At 43.7% G+C, this 20,687-nt stretch overlaps 1 protein-coding gene across 1 annotated transcript in view; it reads right to left on the bottom strand.

The window, feature by feature from the left end:
* CMTM8 (CKLF like MARVEL transmembrane domain containing 8) overlaps positions 1 to 5,297 on the bottom strand; it is a 58,699-nt gene extending 53,402 nt beyond the window's left edge. The window contains exon 1 of the mRNA XM_031940258.1: positions 5,214 to 5,297. Within this exon, the coding sequence (XP_031796118.1) occupies positions 5,214 to 5,297 (84 nt within the window). The remainder of the gene's footprint in view (positions 1 to 5,213) is intronic.
* Between the last annotated feature and the right edge of the window lie 15,390 nt (positions 5,298 to 20,687).

The following is a 20,687-nucleotide window of genomic DNA, read 5'->3' as shown; positions in this document are numbered from 1 at the left end:
ATTTTACAGATGAGCAAATAGATCCAGAAGGGGAAATCATTTGCTATAAGTACTAGGATTTGAATCCTGTTCCTTTGATTTCAAACCCCAAGCTATGGCCACTGCATCATGCTGGTAGTAAAATAGTTTGACCAGATTTTGGAAAATTATTTCAAAGTGACTTAAATTTTTTTATAGTGAAAGTCTTGTTCTAAGCTCTAGATAGCCTATAATAATAAAAAAAAAAAAAAACCATAACTTTACTAAGGTCTATTTTAAAATCTGTTTCTATTACCTTCATCCTGGACAATGTATATTTGGAAATGAAAAGTAAAAAAATTATTAATCATTATTACTATTTTTCTTGTAAAATTCAGCATTAAAATAATAAAATATTAACTGTTTAAGAAAAATTTTTCATTGTTGTTTAATTGTGTCCCGCTCTTTGTGACTCCATTAGGCAGAGATACTGGAGCGGTTGGCCATTTCCTTCTCCAGCTCATTTTAGAGATAAGGAGACTGAGGCAGACAAGGTGAAGTCACTTGCCCAGGTTCACAGAATTAGTGCCTGAGACTGGATTTAAGGTCTGGCACTCTAACCACCGCACCTACTTTTCTCCCTTGTTTATAAACCACAAGGCCATAAATTTAGATAAGGAAATTAAGGTTCAGAGAAGGAAAATTACAAACTGATAAATCCTCAATAAGCACTTATGATGAGCCATTTACAAAATGAGAATATTCGAACCTAGTGCTCAGTTATTTCATTTGTAACACAAGGAGTCTGCCTGAGACAGCTTCTCCAGTCACTCCTAACTCTATATCTAGGATCCCAGAAGTCACTTGACCTCCAATGTCCTCATCTGTAAAACGAAGAGACTGTGTCCTAGACAGCCTCAAAAATGTCTTCCAACTCTTGACTCCAAATCCAGATCAGTCCCATTGTCTCTATGCTGAGAAGCTATAAAATGGAGAAATGCTTTCAAGTGTGGTGCAAGAAGCTTGCTTTGATTGTATTTACCTGTCCAAAAGAGGTGTTTCTAAAACCCAGGTCATTGAAGACAGAACAATAGGACACTATAGTCTATCCTATAGCTAGAACCATCCTAGTCAGAACCATGAATCACTGCAATTCTTCTATACCTTAATTTAACAGATTTCTTAGCGCCAAAAGATTTTTCAATCATGATATTTGGTACTGTGAGCACTATCATTTGTTGGCCGCTTTTATTTTTTGCTAGTGTGGCTCTGGATCCTAAAATAATTTTCTTCTAAAAAGGAATGATGGAAACTGCTCTCAGACAGAAAACAACAACAGAATCCTGATGGAAATGGGATAGGAGAGGTCAAGATGGCTTTTTTTTATCCTTCATTTTCAAAGAGGACTAATGACATCACAGGATGGCCTCTCAATTCCTGCCTGAAGCTACTTCAACTAAATCCAAACCCAAGAGGTCAAGGTGGAAGAAATCTCTCATAGGAAGAAGCTGCAACTGGAGAAGCAGGTTCAATTCTCAAGGGGCTGAGTGTTTGTGGCTACACCACATTCAGGAAAGAATTTGGTGGAAACTCAGAAAAAAGGCTTTCCAGGAAAACTGGAAAGCAGTTGGTCAAAACAGAGATTTAGGATGGCTTCTTTTATTGTATAATCCAATATATCCCAGTTTCCATCCTGGACTTTTGATTGGTGAGAATTTGCCAAATCTAGCCTAACCCAGACCTACCACACAACCCCACCTTCTTCACGCCTGACAGAGTAAACACCTAAAATAAATACATTTTCTTTCATTCAATTACTCATTCATTCAATATAAAAACATAAAAAGAACTCTTCCCTCCAAAATACAGGAGAATAGAGATTTATATCTTTTAAAACCATAGAAGAAAATAAATAAGCAAGCATGAGATAGAGGTTATAAAAGTCAAAATAGAGAAATGTATATAGAATAACAACAAAGTTAAGGATAGGGGAAATCTTTGTATCAAATATTCAGTGGTATTAATATCTTTTTTATAAAGCTTTTTATTTTTAAAACATGTGCACCAATAATTTGACACTGACCCTTGCATAGCCTTGTGCTTCAGATTTTCTCCTCCTTCCCCCCACCCCTTCCCCTAGATGCCAAGCAATGCAATATATGTTAAACATATTAAAATATATGTTAAATCCAATATGTATAAACATATTTATATAATTCTCTTGTTGCACAAGAGAAATCAGATCAAAAAAAGAAAGTAAATGAATAAGAAAACAAAATGCAAGCCAACAGCATAAAAAAGAGTGGAAATGCTAAGTTGTGGTCCACACTCAGTTTCCACAGGCCTCTCTCTGGGTGTAGATGGCTCTCTTCATCACAAGGCCAAAGATGGCCTCAGTCATGTCATTGTTGGAAAGAGTCACCTTCATCAGAATTGATGGTTGTATAATATTGATGTTGACATGTACAATGCTCTCCTGATTCTGCTCATTTCACTTAGCATCAGTTCCTCCAAGTCTCTCCAGGGTTCTCTAAAATCATCCTCCTGATCATTCCTTATAGAACAATAATATTCCATAACATTCATGTAAGTGATATTAATACCTTGACTACAATTCATTCTTTTTTTTGCAGAGATGGAAGACTATGGATTTTGGAACCCGCATACACTGTCAGATTCTGCTAATATGTTAATTTTGCCACAATGTTCTCTTTTCCCTTTTTTAAATTCTTTATTTTAAAAGATGGCTTCCCAAATAGGAGAGAAAGAGAGAATGTAGTTGGCACAAACAAATGTGACATAAAAATAAAAGATAGCAATACATATTTAAAAAATAAAAATATAGCATACGTCCTTCCCTTCTGTTAGCAAATGGTAAACTACAAATTTGTAAGTTAGCTTGTACTATCAGTCCTGTTTCCTGTGGCTTTGCTTAACTAGTTCTATAGGAAGGCATTATTATGAAGAGTTGTTTGTTGGGAAGTTACTGATGTGTCATTTTTAAATTTCACTGTCCTAGTTATTGGTGGAAAATTCATGACCTGCTAGTCCCTGCCTGGGAGTATGGATCCAGAAGATTTTTCTATCAGGTTGTGAGCACCATCACTGGATCCCTATATTTCTTGCTAGTGCAGATCTGGAGTCCTAAAATCATTTCCTTCTCCTAGAAAGGAATAACGGAAACCACTCTCGGAAAACAACCACAAAACCCTGATGGGGATGGAATGGGAGAGGTCAAGGTTGTTCTTTTCAAAGAGGACCACTAACATCATGGGGTGATGTCTTGACTCCTGCATGAAACTCAGATCCAAGAGGTCAAGGTAAAAGAAGAACTGTCCCAGAGGAAGAGACTGCAAGTGGAGAAGTCAAGCCACCAAGGTGGTCTTAGTAACAGTCATCCTTACCATCTCTTAAAAAGAACCCAGTGAGGGCAACTAATTAGTACAGTGGACAGAGCACCAGCCCTGAAGTCAGAAGGAGGACCAAACTTCAAATATGGCCTCAGATACTTTCTAGCTGTGTGACCCTGGGCAAGTCACTTAACCCCAATTGCCTCAGGGGAAAAAAAAGAACCCAATGGTCCCAGCAGAGGTGTAAATCAAGTGTTAATGCCATATCTGTTGTACGCTCAATTTATTCCCCTGAATCAAATACTTTTTTTTTTTGGGGGGGGGGGGTAATCTACTAGCAATGTATCCCAAGAGAGATTGTGCAAAGTTTTAAGTTCTTCAAAATTTTTTTACATAGGTTATCTCATTTAATCCTCACTGCCAGGTACAGTGCTTCAGATATCAATACCCCCATTTCACCGATGAGGAGACCAGCTAGGAAAGTTCGCTCATCCTGTTCAGGACCACCTAGGCCTAAGGTAGGATTTGAAGCCAATAACTGGGAGCAGGGTGGGTGCCCACCAGTAAGTGATGAACTATCCACAGGCACTGTGCTAATAATTGCTGGGGATATAAAGAAAGGCAAAAAAACAAAAAAAACGTTCTTGTTCCCATTCTATGAAAGGTCTGAGTTGCAAATTAGATGCAAGGTCCCATGGTCCTTAGGGAGCAGGGGCAAAGCAGGTAAATACATCATTGTTAATGCCATTTCTACTACTAAAAACATATCAGTTTCTAGGATAGAATCACTTGAGCCAATTTCCTCAGCTGTGAAATGGGAACAATACCTGAATTATTTACCTCATGGAGTTACTGTAAAGAAATTGCTCCCACTCAAGAAGTTATCATTAGTATGCTTTTGCTGTGCCTCCTTGAAAGACCCATGTTTAGCTACTAAAGGCCATACTTGCTTCCATCACTGGGAGGCAGAAAGTAAACAGCATGAGACAGCAGAACCTTGTGTTCCTGGGGTGAGCTCTGCCAACCCAATCTCATTTGTGATCCCGGAGATCCCCCAAGAATATACTGACATAGGCAGGACCAGCACAGAGCAATTCAGGGCTCGTGGCGAGTCAATCTTGTGACCTCTCACCACCAGCATTTACAGGTAGGTGAAATCACATTTAAATAAAGAATAAAGGAAGCCCTGACCATAGGAGGTAGATCTTAGGAGAGAGAGTCACAGATTTAGAGCAGGATAGGATCTAGTCCAGCAGCTGAGTGGTACAATGGATAGAGCTCTGGGCCTGAGGGAAGAAAACCTGAGTTCAAGTCTGGCCATAGACACTTATTAGCGGTGTGACCCTGAACAAATTTGACTTGGTTTCCTCATCTGCAAAATGAGCTGGAGGAGGAAATGACAAATTGTTTCAGGATTTTTGTCAAGAAAACCCCAAATGGGGCAGCAGAGAGTGGGACCCAAACAAGAGCCTTGATCCAATTGTCTCATTTTCGGTTCAGAGAAGGAGCATAGGTCTGAGTGGAAAGAAACCATCCAGGTGAAAGATGTCAGAAGATTCAGGGCCCCATTTTTTATTTAAGTTTCACTCCACAGAGCCCCCTTCCCCTTTCATTTCACAGAATGAGAAACTGAGACCCAAAGAGATCACAATATCACAGATTTCAAGTTGGGGGTTACTGACTCTAAAACATTCATTTCAGAATGGCTTAGAAAGCCCAGCTGCTTTGCTTAGGATCCCACACCTACTAAGCAGGAGATCCAGGATCAAACAGGGAGGCAGCCGAGATCCCAGGAACAAAAGAGGGAAAGGGAGGCAGGGCTTCCTCTCAGCCAATGACATGCACCATCGAAGCCCCAAGTGCTATTGTGAATACAAAGACTGCAGGAGCCTCTTCTAGAATTACAGCACCTCGGCGGCCAGCCTGTGCCCTCCCACACCAGCCCAGAGAACAGGTTCCTGGCCGATTACTGGCAAGATTCTTAAGCATTTTGTCGAATTAACCACAACAATTAACATTTAGATCGTGCTTTAAGGCCCACAAAAGTCTTTATATCATCTTGTTTGGGCCAAAAAAAACCACTCTGGGAGGTTTCAAATTTGAGTGGTCAGCATCCCCATAAAGGGACACCAAGAGAAGGAAATCGATTCTCAGGGAAGTTGTGATTTGGCCAAGATCACACAGCTCCTAAGCGTTAGTGTGAAATTTGAATCCAGCTCTTCCTCACTCCAGGGTCTAGGAGTCCATTTACCTCATCACACTGCTTTCTCAAGTCCTGTACCAAGCTTCTTGGGCTTCAGAACTTGATCCTATGTCTCTTGTTACTTTATTCAGTCTCAGTTTCTCTAAAATGAGGGAATCAGACTAGACAGTTTCTAAAACCTTTCTCTAGAGTCAGGAAAACCTGTATATGAACACATATTTGTGTTTAGACACTTACTAGCTAAATCACCTTGGAGAAGTCACGTAATCTCTGTCTGCCTCAGGTTTCTCAACTGTAAAATAGGGATAATAACCACACCTATCTCACAAGGTTGTGAAGATCAAATGAGATAATATTTGTAAAGTGTTTAGTGCCTGGTATGCAGTAGGTACTATATAAATGTTTATTCTATTGTCCTGCTAGTTAGAAATCTAGGATCCTAAGTCTCATCATCATCATCATCATCACCACAAATTGGTCTCAGTTTCCTGTTCTGCAAAAAGTAAGATGCTTGCACTAAATCATCTGTAAAGTCCTATGCAGTCTACCCCCAGCACCACACGGAGATGATGACAGGTTTCTCAGGATTTGCCCCAAAGGACTGTAAACTTTTGCAGGTTTTATCTGCTTGGCAAAATAGCTAGTATGTGCTCAGTGACAACACAGAGACGGCCAGTGTCTGTCATCCAAGGACCAAGGAGAAGCTCCTTAGCAGGGGCTTTAGGAAGAGAAGTTTTTCTGTCTCTTATGAATCTCCTTAGATTAAAGAATTATCACTGGAGTGAGGGGAATGGTCACACACAAATGCAATCACAGACTCTCACGACACTGCGCTCTGTGTCTATTAGGAGCCCTCCCTTTTGAACCTCCCACCCCAAGAGAAGTCCTAATTTCCACAAAAGCCCAGACCAGAGCCAGCAGATATATTCTTCATTATTCTTATTATTTTATTATATTATTATATTATTCTTAATTATTTTTATTAGGTACTTTCCTGTGCACAAGCTATAGCTCTCCAACAGGGGGTAAACTCCTTGAGGGTACTCCAAGTCTGACTTTATATTCCTATTTCCTACCTAATACAGTCAGCGCTTGGTACATAGATGGCGCATAATATTTGTTTTTTTTTTAATAGCTTTTTTTTCAAAATACATGCAAAGATAGTTTTCAACATCCACCTTTGCAAAACCTCATGTTCCAAGTTTCTCTCTCCCTTTCCCCCACCCCTCCCCTAGACAACAAGTAATCCAATATACGTTAAGCAACACATAATATTTGTTGAACATGGAGCAGGTTTGTCGAATGGCCCCATATGGAGGTTAGCCAGGCAGTTAGTTCTATGGGTAGTTTACAGATAAGGAAAAGGCAGCTCCGGTGACTTGTTAAAAGTCACACTGGACACTGGGGAAAGGACCAAGATACAGAAGGCTTTGTCTTCACGGTGTTTAATAGAGGCTTGTTGACTGACTGCGGGACCTTATGATCCAGCAGAGGAGAAGCAGTTGGACTCTCTAAGAGAACTGGGAGAGGTTTTATTTTTAACGCTAATAGCCATCATCCAAGAAGTAGCAGAGGAGAGGCTAAGGGCCAATGTTGGCAGCCATTTTATTTATTATCCTATATTTACTAATGACTCAGTCCATACAAGAAAATTCCCAAGAGGAAGTTTGACATTTCCTTATCTTTCTACCATATTTATGACGAAACAAGAAGGCTCCACCAGAAAGTCATTCCTGATTAGCTTTTCCCAGCTCTGACCACCTTCATATACTATACAGTATATGCACTGTGAGCCATTTGCCCTTGTTGACATTACTCTGTATGAATTAAGTCACTGTGGTTTTGCTCCTGTTTATTTTTCTGCCCCTCCCTGGGTGAGTTTTCCCAATTTCTTTGGCATCTGCCATCTCTCACAATCCCCTACACAAAGCAGACTCCTAAGGAGGTTTGACTAGCAGACAACACTTTTAACACCTGCCTTAAAAAAAAAAAAAAAAAAATCCGGATTCCCAGACCCCTCGACTCTGGACACCATAAGGTCTGTTAAGTAAACAAAGCAAAACTCAAGTCAAAATCGTGGGGGGAGACCTGGAAGGGCCGTTGGAAATCGTCTAGGACAATCCTCGGATGTTTTTCAGATGAGGAAACTGAGGCCGGGAGACTAGGTGACTTCTCCTAAAGAAGCAGGACTGGAACAGAAGCTCAATCCCCCTCACCATGAACCCCCCGGCCAAGCAAAGAGGGCCTCCTCCCCTCCTCGGTGCCATTTCCATGATTCTGGCATAAAGTCGGCGAGGTACCCAGGGAGCCCTTTTATGAATCCCAATCACGGCATCCTCCCCTGGGATCCGGGAGTCGCTCCTGCCCACTTGTCCGAGGATGGTCCCTGTCACCCCCGCGGCAGCTCCCTGGCCGGCTCTGGGGTAGGAAGTGCTCCCGAATCCGAGAGCGGCTCCTCCCCTCCCTCCCCCACTCTCGCAGGCAGAGAAGCCGCCGGTCAGACGGCGCGTCAGGGAACGTTCCTGCACCTGGGGACTTCAGGGCTCCGAACGCTCCACGTCCGGCGTCTCGTCTGGCTCAATTCCAGCTCCACAAAGCGGGTCCCAAGAGGGCGCCGGACCTGGCCGGGGTCACCCGGGTGCCAAGCCTGGAACCCGAATCCCGGGCTCCTCCCCGGCTTTAGCCCACCCGGCGCGGGCGCCGAAGCTCCAGAGCAGCTCTCCCTTCACACCTCCCAAGTCGCTCCTCTTTCGGGGAGGGGGTGGACAGAAGGTGAGCAGGATCCTGGAAAGCCCTCCTCCCCCCACGCGCGGACCCCCACACACACACACTTATGCGCGGGGACCCCCCTCCCCCCCACACGCACTTATGCGCGGGGACCCCCCTCCCCCCACACACACACTTATGCGCGCGGACCCCCCTCCCCTCACACACACACACTTATGCGCGGGGACCTCCCTCCCCCACACACACACACTTATGCGCGGACCCCCTCCCTCCCACACACACACTTGCGCGGGGACCCCTCCCTCCCCTTATACACACACTTATGCAGGGACCCCTCCCCCCACAAACACACTTATGCGCGGGACCCCCTCCCCCACCACACTTATGCGCGGGACCCCCTCCCCACAAAACACACTTATGCGCAGGGACCCCTCCCCCACACACACTTATGCGCGCGGACCCCCCTCCCCTCCCCACACACACACTTATGCGCGGGGACCCCCTCCCTCCCCTTATACACACACACTTATGCGCGGGGACCCCCCTCCCCCCACAAACACACTTATGCGCGGGGACCCCCCCCCCCACACACACACTTATGCGCGGCCCCCTCCCCCACACACACACTTATGCGCGCGGACCCCCCTCCCCTCCCCACACACACACTTATGCGCGGGGACCCCCTCCCCTCACACACACACACTTATGCGCGGGGACCCCCCTCCCCACACACACACTTATGCGCGGGGACCCCCCTCCCCCCCACACACACACTTATGCGCGGGGACCCCCCTCCCCCCGGCAAGCAGGCGCTCGCCCGCCCTTTCTCCGCCCGGGGGCCGGGCTTCCTCCCCGGCCCCCGCCCCTCCCCCGCGGGAGAGCATCACATCCGGCCCGAGGGATCCCGGGCAGGGTGCGCAGGAACTCCTTGTCGTAGGCGAAGCTGCTGCTGCTGGTGGAGAAGTTTTCGGTGAAGGAGCTGGCGGTGGTGGTGACCGTGTGCGAGCGCGAGCGCTGCGGCTCCTCCATCTTCGGCCGCTCGGCCGCCCCCGGCCCTGGCCTCGGCCGCCCCCTCGCTCTGCGCACCGGGAGGGTGGGCGCGCGGCCCGGCGCCCCGGGGACCGGCACCGGGGGCCTGGAGGTGGCTGCGGCGGGGAAGGGCGGCAGCGGCAGCGGCAGCGGCAGAAGTGCAAGAAGGAGGAGGAGGAGGAGGAGGAGGGAGGAGGGGGGGGGAGGAGGAACAGAGCCCCACCGGGAGGTAGGGGGCCCGGGGAGGGGCCCCGCCGCCAGCCCCCGGCTAAAGGGGCGGGGAGGAGGGCGGGGAGGGAAGGGCGCCCGGCCCCCCCGGACCGGCGGCGGCCCGGCGCCGCCTGTCACCTGTTCTGGGGAGGCCCCGGTGGGGGAGGGTGCGGAGCCTGCGGCAGCTGGACGCACGGACGGACCGACCGACGGACGGACCGCCCGCGGCGGCAGGCCGCACGCCGCGGGGGGGCTGGCCCCCACCCGAGGGCTCCCCAAACTTTCTCGGGGCTTCAAGCTACCTGCGCTCATTTCCATCTGGGGCTGGGAGGATCTGCCGCTCTGAGATTCAGGATTGTTCTTATTGTCACTAAAAACCTCCCCCCCCCATTTTACAGATAGAAAGTGAGGGGGGTTTGCTTGTTCCCCCTGTGGTAAGTAACAGAAGTCGCATTTAAACCCAGATCTTCTGACTTCAGAGACGCTTTCCATGATATCACACGGCATCTGCTAAGTCATAATAAAAGTTATAAGGGAATTTAGAGATTATTTTTACATCTGGGGAAACCAAGGCTCGGGCAGAAACAACACAAAAGGACTATGACGGAACTAGAACTCATAACAGAATTTAGAGGCACAGGCACATTCATTTTTCATCTTATATCAGGGGAAACTGAGGCTCAATAAGGGGGAGCGATTTAGGATTACAAGACCACAAGGCCAAGAGTCCTGGGACTGGAAGAAATCTAGAGAGAGCCACCTGCCAGTTCCGTCACTGTCCCTTAGCTGAGTCTCAGTTTCTTCGTCTGTAAAGGAGACATGCTGGCTCCTATTTGTTGGATGGGAGGAGTTGTTAGGAGCCAATGAGTCAGTTTGTGAAGCGCTTTGCGGATCTTAGAGTGGGCTATCAGCTGTTTATTCAGCCTTTAAAGTTGGAATTCGAACTCAGGTGTCTGATGGGTATTGGGTCAAGGGGCAAAGAATCATAGATTTGAAGTGGGAAGCGACTTTAGAGGCCATCTAGATTAGTCTCTTTTACAGATTAGGAATTCAGGTCCATTAAAATGAAATGACTTTTCTAAGGTCACACGGGTAAGAGGCACCAAGAGTCCATTTTAGATAATAAGGCACAAAGTGGGCACAGGAGGCATAAGTCAAAGAATATCAGATCAGATCAGATCAAATAGACTCTGGAGCTGTGACCCCTAGGGCTCCAATGGGGGAAAAGAGGCTAACAGGAGGACCCCCAAACTTCCAATCACCAGACTAAGCAATAGTAACTCCTTGTAGCTCACTAATTAGCTGGTTTCTCTGTTCTGGCCTGAGAGGCAGGTGTATGCCTACAAAGAGAGATCGTCTGGGTTCTCATTGGCAGCCCCACCCCCACTCCCATTGGTCAGCCCCATCATTTCCTGCCCCTCCTGTTAGAAACAATATAAGGAACTTATTTAATCTCTTTCCTCTGGCAGCAATGGACTTCCAAGAGATGTCTTTGTTGCCCTCCCGGTCATTCTGCTAAACCCTGTCATAAAAGTCTACTATTATTAGCTTTAAAGTTTACAAAACATAGATATATGGTTGCATTTAAAACTGGCAGCAACCCTGTGTAGAATTGGTCACATTATTATTCCCATTCTTCAGATGAGGAAATCAAGGCTCAAGATGAATAAAAATGTCTTATAAATGCCAGTTCTGGTTTGTTTATTATTATTAATAGTAATAGTACTACTATTGTTATTTTCCTCAGGTCACACTAGTTAATCTATGTCAGAGCCAAAATTCTAAGTCAGATTTTCCAACCTCAAGAATTCCAAGCGCTTTCTTCTACTCCATAGTCTCTCCTGATGGCTCTGAGACACAGAGTTATAACAGGCTATTTTTTTTGTTAGGTATGGGTCGTTGAAAGTTCACTGAACTTGAGGTCAAAATTCCCAGCTTCCAGTTTTCAGGCTGATAATTACTAGATTTGATGCTATGAGTAAGTCCTAATCTCTCAGCTCAGGTTCCTTGCCTAGAGAATTCATTGGGTTACTTTAAGGAACTAATGAGATAAAAATGTTCTGCAAATGAGGAGGTCACTGTAGATTTAGGATCTCAGACTGAGAATTTGCAGGAGTGCCAGAGGTCATCTAATCTACCTCTCCCCCAATTATACAGCTGACTAAGCAAGCTCAGAGAGGTTAAGCAATTTGCCCTGGATAATACAGTATGTGGCAGAGGCAGGATTAGTTTCCCAAATGTTGAACCATTCTTGTCTTCCTAGTATATAAATCACGTTATCTAGTGTAACACATGTTATCTTCAATAAATTGCTGTGTTCTGTTTGGCTCAATTTTATTTACAATTTTAATCAACATTCATTAATGATAATGCCCAATAGTTCTCCTTCTGTGTTTTATCCTTCCCTGGTTTGGGTATTAGGTCTCTTTGACTCATCAAAGATGTCTGTTGGGATGCTCTTTCCTAATTTTTTAGAATAATTTCTGTAACCTTTGTATGAATTGTCTTTAAAAGTTGATAGAATTTCCCACCCAATCCACCAGAACCTGGAGTTTTCTTTTGATGGTTTCTCCAAATCTAGTTCTACTCTGTTTTCTGACATTGAGTTACTTGCATCCTCTAGTTGGGGTTCTATTAGTTTGGTTTTTTTTTTTTTTTTTTTTTTTTTTTTTTTGTCCTATTTCTTTTTGTGTTCTCTTTTTTGTTAGTACATGACAAGTGCTAACTTTTTAAATTTTTTCTGGTTTTGTCATTTTCACTCTGTTTATTTTTTATGTTATTGATTTTTCTTTTCTCTCCGAGCCAGGATCTGAACTCAAGTTCTTTGGCTCCAAATTCAGCGTCCTTTCTATTTGTATTATTTGAAGGAATGGGGCAGGGACTCTGTGACTAATATCTTACAGAGTTACTTTGAACACTGATTGGATGATATGGCCACCCAGCCACATAGGGTGTGTTACAGGCAAGTCTCTAACCCAGGTCTGACTGGCTTCAAGGCTGTTTTATCCACTATGTTACAATGCTTCTTGATATATATTGATATAAGATATTATTATTTCACATTTCCCCATTATCCTAAAGGTAAAATACTTTTAAAAAGAAAACATTGCTCTTTTGGATTTTTTTTCAAGTTTTGAGTTTTAAAAAACTTTGTTTAGAAGAAAAAATACAGACCCTGAAGTCAGAAGACCTACCTAAATCTAAACCCCAACTCAGTCACTACTTGTGTGGCCTTGTGTCAATCATGTTATCCTTGGGCCTCAGTTTCCTCATCTGTAAAATGAAGGCATTTTGCACTCAGTGGTCTTTGAGGTCCCTTTCAGCTGGAGATCTGGGATCTTAATTTTTCACCAGACTCTTTTGAGGGCTTCCCTTCCCTTCCCTAGTTTTGTTCCATGCTAATGAGTGCACACACAGGGGGGTCACATTTTAGCAAGAAACTCTAGCAAGTAGGAGGGAAATAATCCCCCACCAACAATAAAATGGGTTGAAGAGGTCTGGCTGCTCTCCCAAAGTGACCCTGAACTGAGAGGAGAGAGACAAGGACAAAGAAGAGAGGGGAGAGGAAAACTGAAGAGGGAGTGAAAGAGAGAGGGAGAGAGGAAGGGGGGAGGAATATGGAAGGTGCCACAGGGAGAGAGAGGGGAAATGAAAAGGGGGGAGGGAGAGAGTTGAGGGAAGGGAGAAAGAGAAAGAAATTAAAAAAGAGACAGAGAGAGGTAGAGAGATACAGGGACAAGAAAGAGAGAAAAGGAGGTAGAGATGGGGAAGGAAAGAAGAGAGAGCCAGAGACGGGGACACAGAGACTGAGAGCCAGAGTGCAAAGAAAACCAATGGATTAAGTCGAGGGAAACACGCCTGGTAATTAGTAAGATTCCTCACCCAGCTAGGGCTCATGGGAAGTGAGATAAAGATCATTTTTTCAGAGGAAAAACGAGCAAATTGAATGACATTTCCAAGGCTACTGAGAACTAGACCGGGATCTTCTGCCTCCAGAGCCAGAGCTTCACATTTATTATAACACAAAGTAAAACAACTCAATTCAAGAAGCATCGAGGATAATAGATTTAGAGTTGAAAGAGATCTTAGAAACAATGGGGCCCACCTCATCCCCATTTTACAGATGAACAAACTGAGACCTAGAGATAGTAACAGACTTACTCAAACGCATGTGGGCAATGAGAATTTGAAGCAGAATTTCTTGGCTTCTACTTCACTGCCCATGAGCTCCAACTGGGTGAGGAGTCTTAGTAAATTACTAGTAGTATCTCCCTTGATTTATTCCATTGGTTTTCTTCCCTCTTGGTCTCTCTGTCTTTCTCCATCTCTGTCTGCCTGCCTCTCTCTCCCCACTCCTTCCCTCTCCCTTCTCCCGGCCTCTCAGTCTCTACCTCCCTTTCTCTCTTTGACCCCGTATCTCTGTCCCTGTTTTTCCTCTGTTTCTCTGTGTCCTCCAATTTCAAATTCAGCCCTCTGTACATGGTTGCTTAAATGCTTTTTATTTTTACTAATCTTTCTTCATTCAAAGAAAAAAAAAAGACAGAGATGATTTCATGATGAGAGAAGATTTGGCCCAAATCCTGAAGGAAGGATGTAATTCATGTGAATGGATAAAACCGTAGGAGGATATTCCAGGCTGGGAGATGAGCAAGAGGGAAAACCTAGAAATCTTCATGCTTAGAATGCCCTCATTCTGCCTCTAAGAGTGCTTTGTTGCTTTCAAGGTTCACATCAAGCCTCCCCTGGTTCTCCTAATTATTAAGGAAGGATGGGGAGGATGTGTTCAAGAAGGACAAGCCCCTCCAGTAGGAGGACAGCCCATACCTTTGATGTCCACCTGATTCACCCAACTCTCACCTGTGGCTCCAAGAAGCTATAGGAGGCCCAGCAGCCATAACTGAGCTTAGGTAGATCCTCTGACTTCAGGGTCTGTGTTTTTCTTCTAAATAAACTTAAAAATTACTTGAAAAAAATCCAAAAGAGCAATCATTTCTTTTAAAAAAGTATTTGACCTTCAGGATAATGGGGAAATGTGAAATAGCAACTTGGTAAACTGTTTCTGCAGATGGACTGAAGGTAACCAAGGGGTCTCAAACCCATCAGTGAGTGTAGGGGGCGCCTATCCCAAGAATGTGAAGACTTCCCTTAGCAGAGTGGGCTCAAGAGAACAATTTGTCTCAATGGCCATGGAGGTGACCGAAGCAGCTGCTGTGGAGGACTCTGAACTTGGTCAGATGTGGGAAACGTCAAGGTCATCCAAGGCATCTGGAGCCATCACCAGTCATCTTGACTTGATCTTGCCACTGGACACTGAAGAGTCTGGAAGAGGGAATAAGGCTGAAAACTCCCCCCAGTTTTACTTTATTTAAATTGAATTTTTGCTTGAATCAAAAAACCATCACCCATACCACTCTACAATTTGAACCTGCCTCAAAGTCCCATGATAGGCAAGTAATGAAGCAGCAGGTGTGGATGTACTGAGAGCTGTAGTCCCAACTCTGAACACAGGCAGTCCAGGCCACGGGTCATCTTCTCATTGGAAGCAGAATGGGATTCTGGAGAGAAAGGGCCCATGGGGACTGAGTTTGGATCACAACATAGCATTTTCACTCTTTTTGTTGTTGTTTACTTACATTTTTTCTTTCTCTTTTTTTCCTTTTTAATCTGATTTTTCTTGTACAGCATGATAAATATGGAAATATGTATAGAAGAATTGCACGTTTAACATGTATTGGATTACTTGCCATCTAGGGGAAAGGAAAATTTGGAATACAAGGTTTTGCAAGGGTGAGTATTGAAAATTATCTCTGTATATGGTTTGAAAATAAAAAGCTTTAATTTAAAAAAAGAAGCCCTTTGGGTGTCTGAGCAGCCTTTTAAGGACCATACTACTTACCTCCCGGCATGAGGAAGAGGCTAGAAAAGGTGCCCTAAAAATTGTCTGCTTCATTCAACGCTGGTTTGCTCACCACCTGCCTCGCAGTCAAAACACAAAACAATATATAAAAACTTGTGCAAAGATTATTCCGCTCACTATTGGTACATGGAATGCACACACACACACTGGTGGACAACAAAAAATTCAGTAAACCCAAAAGACAAATAGCTCTTGTTGCAAAAGAACTGAGTAGGCATTACATCCAAAAAACAGCCCTAAGTAAAACAAAGCTGACAAATGAGTCACAACTGCATACGTGCTTTTCTGGAGTGACTCCATTGATAAGGAATACCACGCATTCACAAGGTGGTCAGAAAAAGACACCCTCATGGTCTCGCTTAAGAACTTCAGAATTGATTGTATAATATGGGAGACACAGGCAAGGGACCGCCCAGCAGTCCCTCTTCAGAGAAGGTGCTGTGTTCTATGAACAAAACAGACTTGGAAACTCGAGATGCTCAAAGTTAGAGAGTCCGGCCCAATACATGTGGACTATTTGTGTCCAATCTGTGGCAGAGCATTTTGAGCTCATATTAGTTTCATCAGTCACAGTCAAACCCACTGCAAATCAGCTTTAACAAAGCGATGTCACTTTGGTTCTCTTTGAGAACAAAGGACAACCACCAACTAGTAATTAATGCATTTCTAAATTACTTGCTATTTACTTGTTCTTTATTGTACATTTACTCTATACAAATCTCTAAACTTTTTTGTGTTCCCCTAATGGAATCAAAGCTCTCTGAGAGAATACGTCTCTCAGAAAGGGGGTTTTGTCTTTCTATTCCCAGTGCCTCGCACGGTGTTGGGCATATAGTAGGTGTGTAATAAATGCTTGTTGAATAAATGAATGAATCCAGGGACATGGAAGAGGATGCCCTTATTTTCATGGCCTTTTCAATCTTTCCAATTTATTGGATGAAATTTTTCCTCATCTCTTCTCCTGTGAAGGATCCCCCCAAAAAAATCTTTCCAAGGTTCATTAATTCAGAATGTCTGTTCCTTTTTTCTCTTCTTCCTCCACTTTATTTACTGGGATCATAAAAGGAATATGTGGACTAGGGCCAATGGGTTTGAGCTCCATTTGCCTACCCTTAGGATCTTTATCTAGGTGCCCTTTAGCAAAGGCAGAGGAGTAAAGTGGTGGGTCCAGAGGATCCTGGGAATTTCTATTCAGGCATAAGTCACATAGAGCCAGGTTGGGGGGCTGATGTAAAAGGGAATGTCTAACCCTTAGAACTCTCCCCAGGTGGGATATGACTTTCCTTCCTGGAGATCTTTAAGCATAGGTTGGACAACCACTTATTAGACTATTGTAAAAAGAACTCTCACTCAGGATTGGTTGGGACTTGATGGTCACCTGGTATTCCTTCCAGCTTGAAGAATTTGTGGTTCTGTAAAGCCATATCTAAATAGAAAATGAGGAGAGAGGCAGGATTGGGCAGGGCAAAAACTCTGGATTTGAAGCCAATTTTTTTTTTTTTGGCTACTTACTGCTTGTGTGAATTTGGCCAAGTGACTTGATCTTCCTCACTTTCAAGTTCATCTGTAAAATGAGAGGAGTTGGACTACACGACCTGAGGTCCTTCCCAGGTTGACATCCATGTTCTCGTGTGATTTTTTGATATCCAGATCCTTCCTTCCTTTCCACCTTCTATCTGACTCAGATCTGACAACACAGACCCACTTACCTTTCCTAAAAAAGGGCACACCATCTCCCATCTCCATGCCTTTACATTTCCTATCTCTCACATCTGGAAAGTGCCCCCTGGTTTCCTTCAAGACTCAGCTAAATCCTACTGTATGTGGGGAGCACTTTCTAGTTTCCCCCCCTCAATTTCCACTCTCCAAGTGTTTTCCCTTTGAGATTACCTTCCACTCTTCCATTTACCCTGCCTCTCTCTTATAATACATAGTTGTTAATATGTTCTCTTTCTCAATAGAACGTGAGCACAGAGGCTGTTTTTGCCTTTCCTTGGAAGCTTGGTGATTAACAACAAATGTCTGTTGACTGATGGGTTGTCAAGGAGTCATACAGCCTCTGCTTGGAAACTTCTAGGGAGGTAATAGTTTTCCTTCCATTGGACGGCTTCAAACAAAAGCTGGATGAATAACGTTCCGTCTTAGAAGGGTTCCTGGGTCAGATAGAGATTGAATCAGATGACCTTTGAGGTCCCATCCAAGTTGAGACTCTGATTATCTGCTCCCAAATGGCCACTCCCTCTCTCCCTTGCGAGCTCCTCAGCATCCAGCTCTAGGGGGATGGCAGCACCTTCTGGGCTCCCCACATCTTCGCCTACCGACTTGAAATTCCAGCTGGCTCCAATTAGCTGCTCCCCTGCTAGAAGACAATTTCCAGCTCAAAGGACGCCTCCAAAGGTGGGAAGCCTTGCATGCTTTTGAAAATATCCAAATAATTCATTTTAAGCCAATGCTTTCAGCTGCTTGCCTGCAGACAGAGGAAGAGTTCCTCACTGAGGCAAACAGACCTGCTGTGGTCAGAAGTCTGTTCTTTAGTGGGTTAAATGTTCACTAACCAGGAGAGAGAGAGAAAACCCAATTATTCTGAACCGATTTTAATAAGGCCTCCTAGAGATTCATGTGGCCCACCTAATGCTTTGGAGAAGATGCAGATTTGGAACTCCCCCTCTCCTTCCTTCCTTTTTTTAAAGAAAAATTTGGAGAGAAATAACTCCCACTACAAGGTCTTTTAATACCTTACTAAAGGAATAGAACTCCAGTCTCACTGCTATTGACTGAAGAAATCGCATGAACTCTGGGAGGGTTATTGAGAAACTCCTTGCTTGGGCTGGCCAAGCTTTGGGTTGCCAAAAGAATTTTTAAAAATACATAGAAGGAAAAAAGATTATAAGAGGATATAAACAGGGTGATGTTGTTACTACTTTCTTAAATTTATTATTTAAAAATCCTAATGTATGTGTAACAAGTTTATCTACAATCCTTTTTTTAGTCTTTGCTTTTATGTGTGTTTTTTTTGAGGGGGGGGGAAGGGGACAGGTGAGGCAATATGGGTGAAGTGACTTACCCAGGGTCACACAGCTAGTAAGTGCCTGAGGCTACATTTGAATTCAGGTCCTCCTGACTCTGGGGCTGTGTTTATGCATTATGGCGCCACCTAGTGCCCCCTTTTGTCTTTTCAAATGTTTGTGTTGGTGATTTGATCAGAGTCAATAATGGGAGTGGGAGAGAATGACAATGGGAGCCTGGGTCCTCATCCCATTTAGTGTCTTGTGTCCTCCTAGAGAAGGAAGCCCATGGACTTCTTTTCAGAAGGATTACAAAGTAAACCAATTAGAATGAAAGATAGTGATTAAAATGCTAAAAAAAAAAAAAAAAAAAGGTTAAGAACACCTGGTGTTATGGAAAGAGCATTGATTCTAGCATCCAAAGACAGGCTCAGTCTAATACTACTTGTAGGCCTTCTGACGAGTCAACTCCACTCTGACTCAGTTTCCTCCTCTGTAAGATGAATGTAAGGGACTTTGTCTTCCAAAGTCACTTCTTGCTCTAATCTATGAACCTATAAACATATACATACAGAGGTAGCAATAAAGAGCAAAAGAGAGATAGATACATGCAGAGATAGAGGCACAAGGAGTTTGTGAGAAGAAAGAAAATTAAAAATAAGAGAGAATTCCCCCAATCTCAGGCTGACTTTGGGTATTTTCTTAATGGAATAAAAAGGCCATCCAACCTGGCAAGTGACCTGGAAGGTACTTAAGCCTATTCCCCCCCTTTTTCGTAGAGAAGACTTAAGAACATCCAAGGACATGTGAGGACACCGGCAAGGATGTCAGAGAACAGAGGCATTGAAGGAAATGCTGCAGGAGGGGCCGGAAACAAACTGAGTAAACAGGGTGAGACATCTCCCCTGCAGCTGGAGCAAACGCAATCGGAGTTGGAAGATGACAGCTGGAGACAGTCATGGAAGGCCAGAGAAATTGCTTTCCAGGGTATTGAAAGCACCAATTGAGTCACTGTCAAAAATCCTTGAAAGATCTTGCAGAATTTGATAAAATCCAACACCCATTCCTATTAAAAAAAAAACTTTTGGAATAAATGGACTTTTCCTTAAAATGATCAGTAGCATCTATTTAAAATCATCAGCAAGTGTCATATGGAATGGGAACAAACTAGAACCATTCCCAATAAGATCAGGGGTGAAACAAGGTGGCCCACTATCACCATTACTATTCAATATTGTATTAGAAATGCTAGCTTTGGCAATAAGAGAAGAAAAAGAGATGAAAGGAATTAGAGCGGATAAGGAGGAAAGCAAATTATCACTCTTTGCAGATGATATGATGGCATACTTAGAGAACCTAGGAGAATAAGCCAAACTACTAGAATTAGGAGACTACTAGAAACAATTCACATTGTGAATACAACTATGCTCAAAAAATTACCAAACTGTGCATACCCTTTGACCCAGCAGTGTTTTACTGAGATTATATCTCAAAGAGATCTTAAAGGAGGGAAAGGGACCTGTATGTGCAAGAATGTTTGTGGCAGCCCCTTTGGTAGTGGCAAGGAACTGAAAACTGAATGAATGTCCATCAATCAGAGAATGGGTGAATAAGTTATGGTATATGAATGTTATGGAATACTATTGTTCTGTAAGAAACAATCAGCAGGATGATTTTAGAGAGGCCTGGGGAGAATTATATGAATTGATGCTGAGTGAAATGGGCAGAATGAGGAGATCACTGTACATAGCAACAAGAAGATAATATGATGATCAATTCTGATGGACGTGGCTCTCTTCAACAATGAGGTGATTCAGGGCATTTCCAATGATCCTGTGATGATGAGGGCCATCTACACCTAGAGAAAGGACTATAGGAACTGAATGTGGATCACAATATAGCATTTTCACTTCTTTTGCTGTTGTTTGCTTGAATTTTATTTTCTTTCTCATTTTTCCCTTTTTGATCTGATTCTCCTTGTGCAGCAAGATAATTGTATGAGTATGTATTTCTATATTGGATTTACATATTTTTAAACAATATTTAACATATATTGGATTACTTGTCATCTGGGAGAGGGGATGAGGGGAAGAGGAAAATTGGAATATAAGGTTTTGCAAGGGTCAATGGGGAAAAATTATCCTTGCATATATTTTGAAAATAAAAAGCTTCAATAAAAAAGAAAGATCTTGCAGAACCTTCCCCAGGTTTGGGGAAGGACAAATGTTAAGACAGATTTCCAAGAAGAAAGGGGGGAGCTTGAAACTATCCAGGTCAGTGACTGGATT

Source organism: Sarcophilus harrisii, chromosome 5, assembly GCF_902635505.1.
Source record: "Sarcophilus harrisii chromosome 5, mSarHar1.11, whole genome shotgun sequence".
Classification (NCBI taxonomy): Eukaryota; Metazoa; Chordata; class Mammalia; order Dasyuromorphia; family Dasyuridae; genus Sarcophilus; species Sarcophilus harrisii.
The sequence above is the reverse complement of the archived record's forward strand: the minus strand, read 5'-3'. Positions and strand labels throughout refer to the sequence as shown.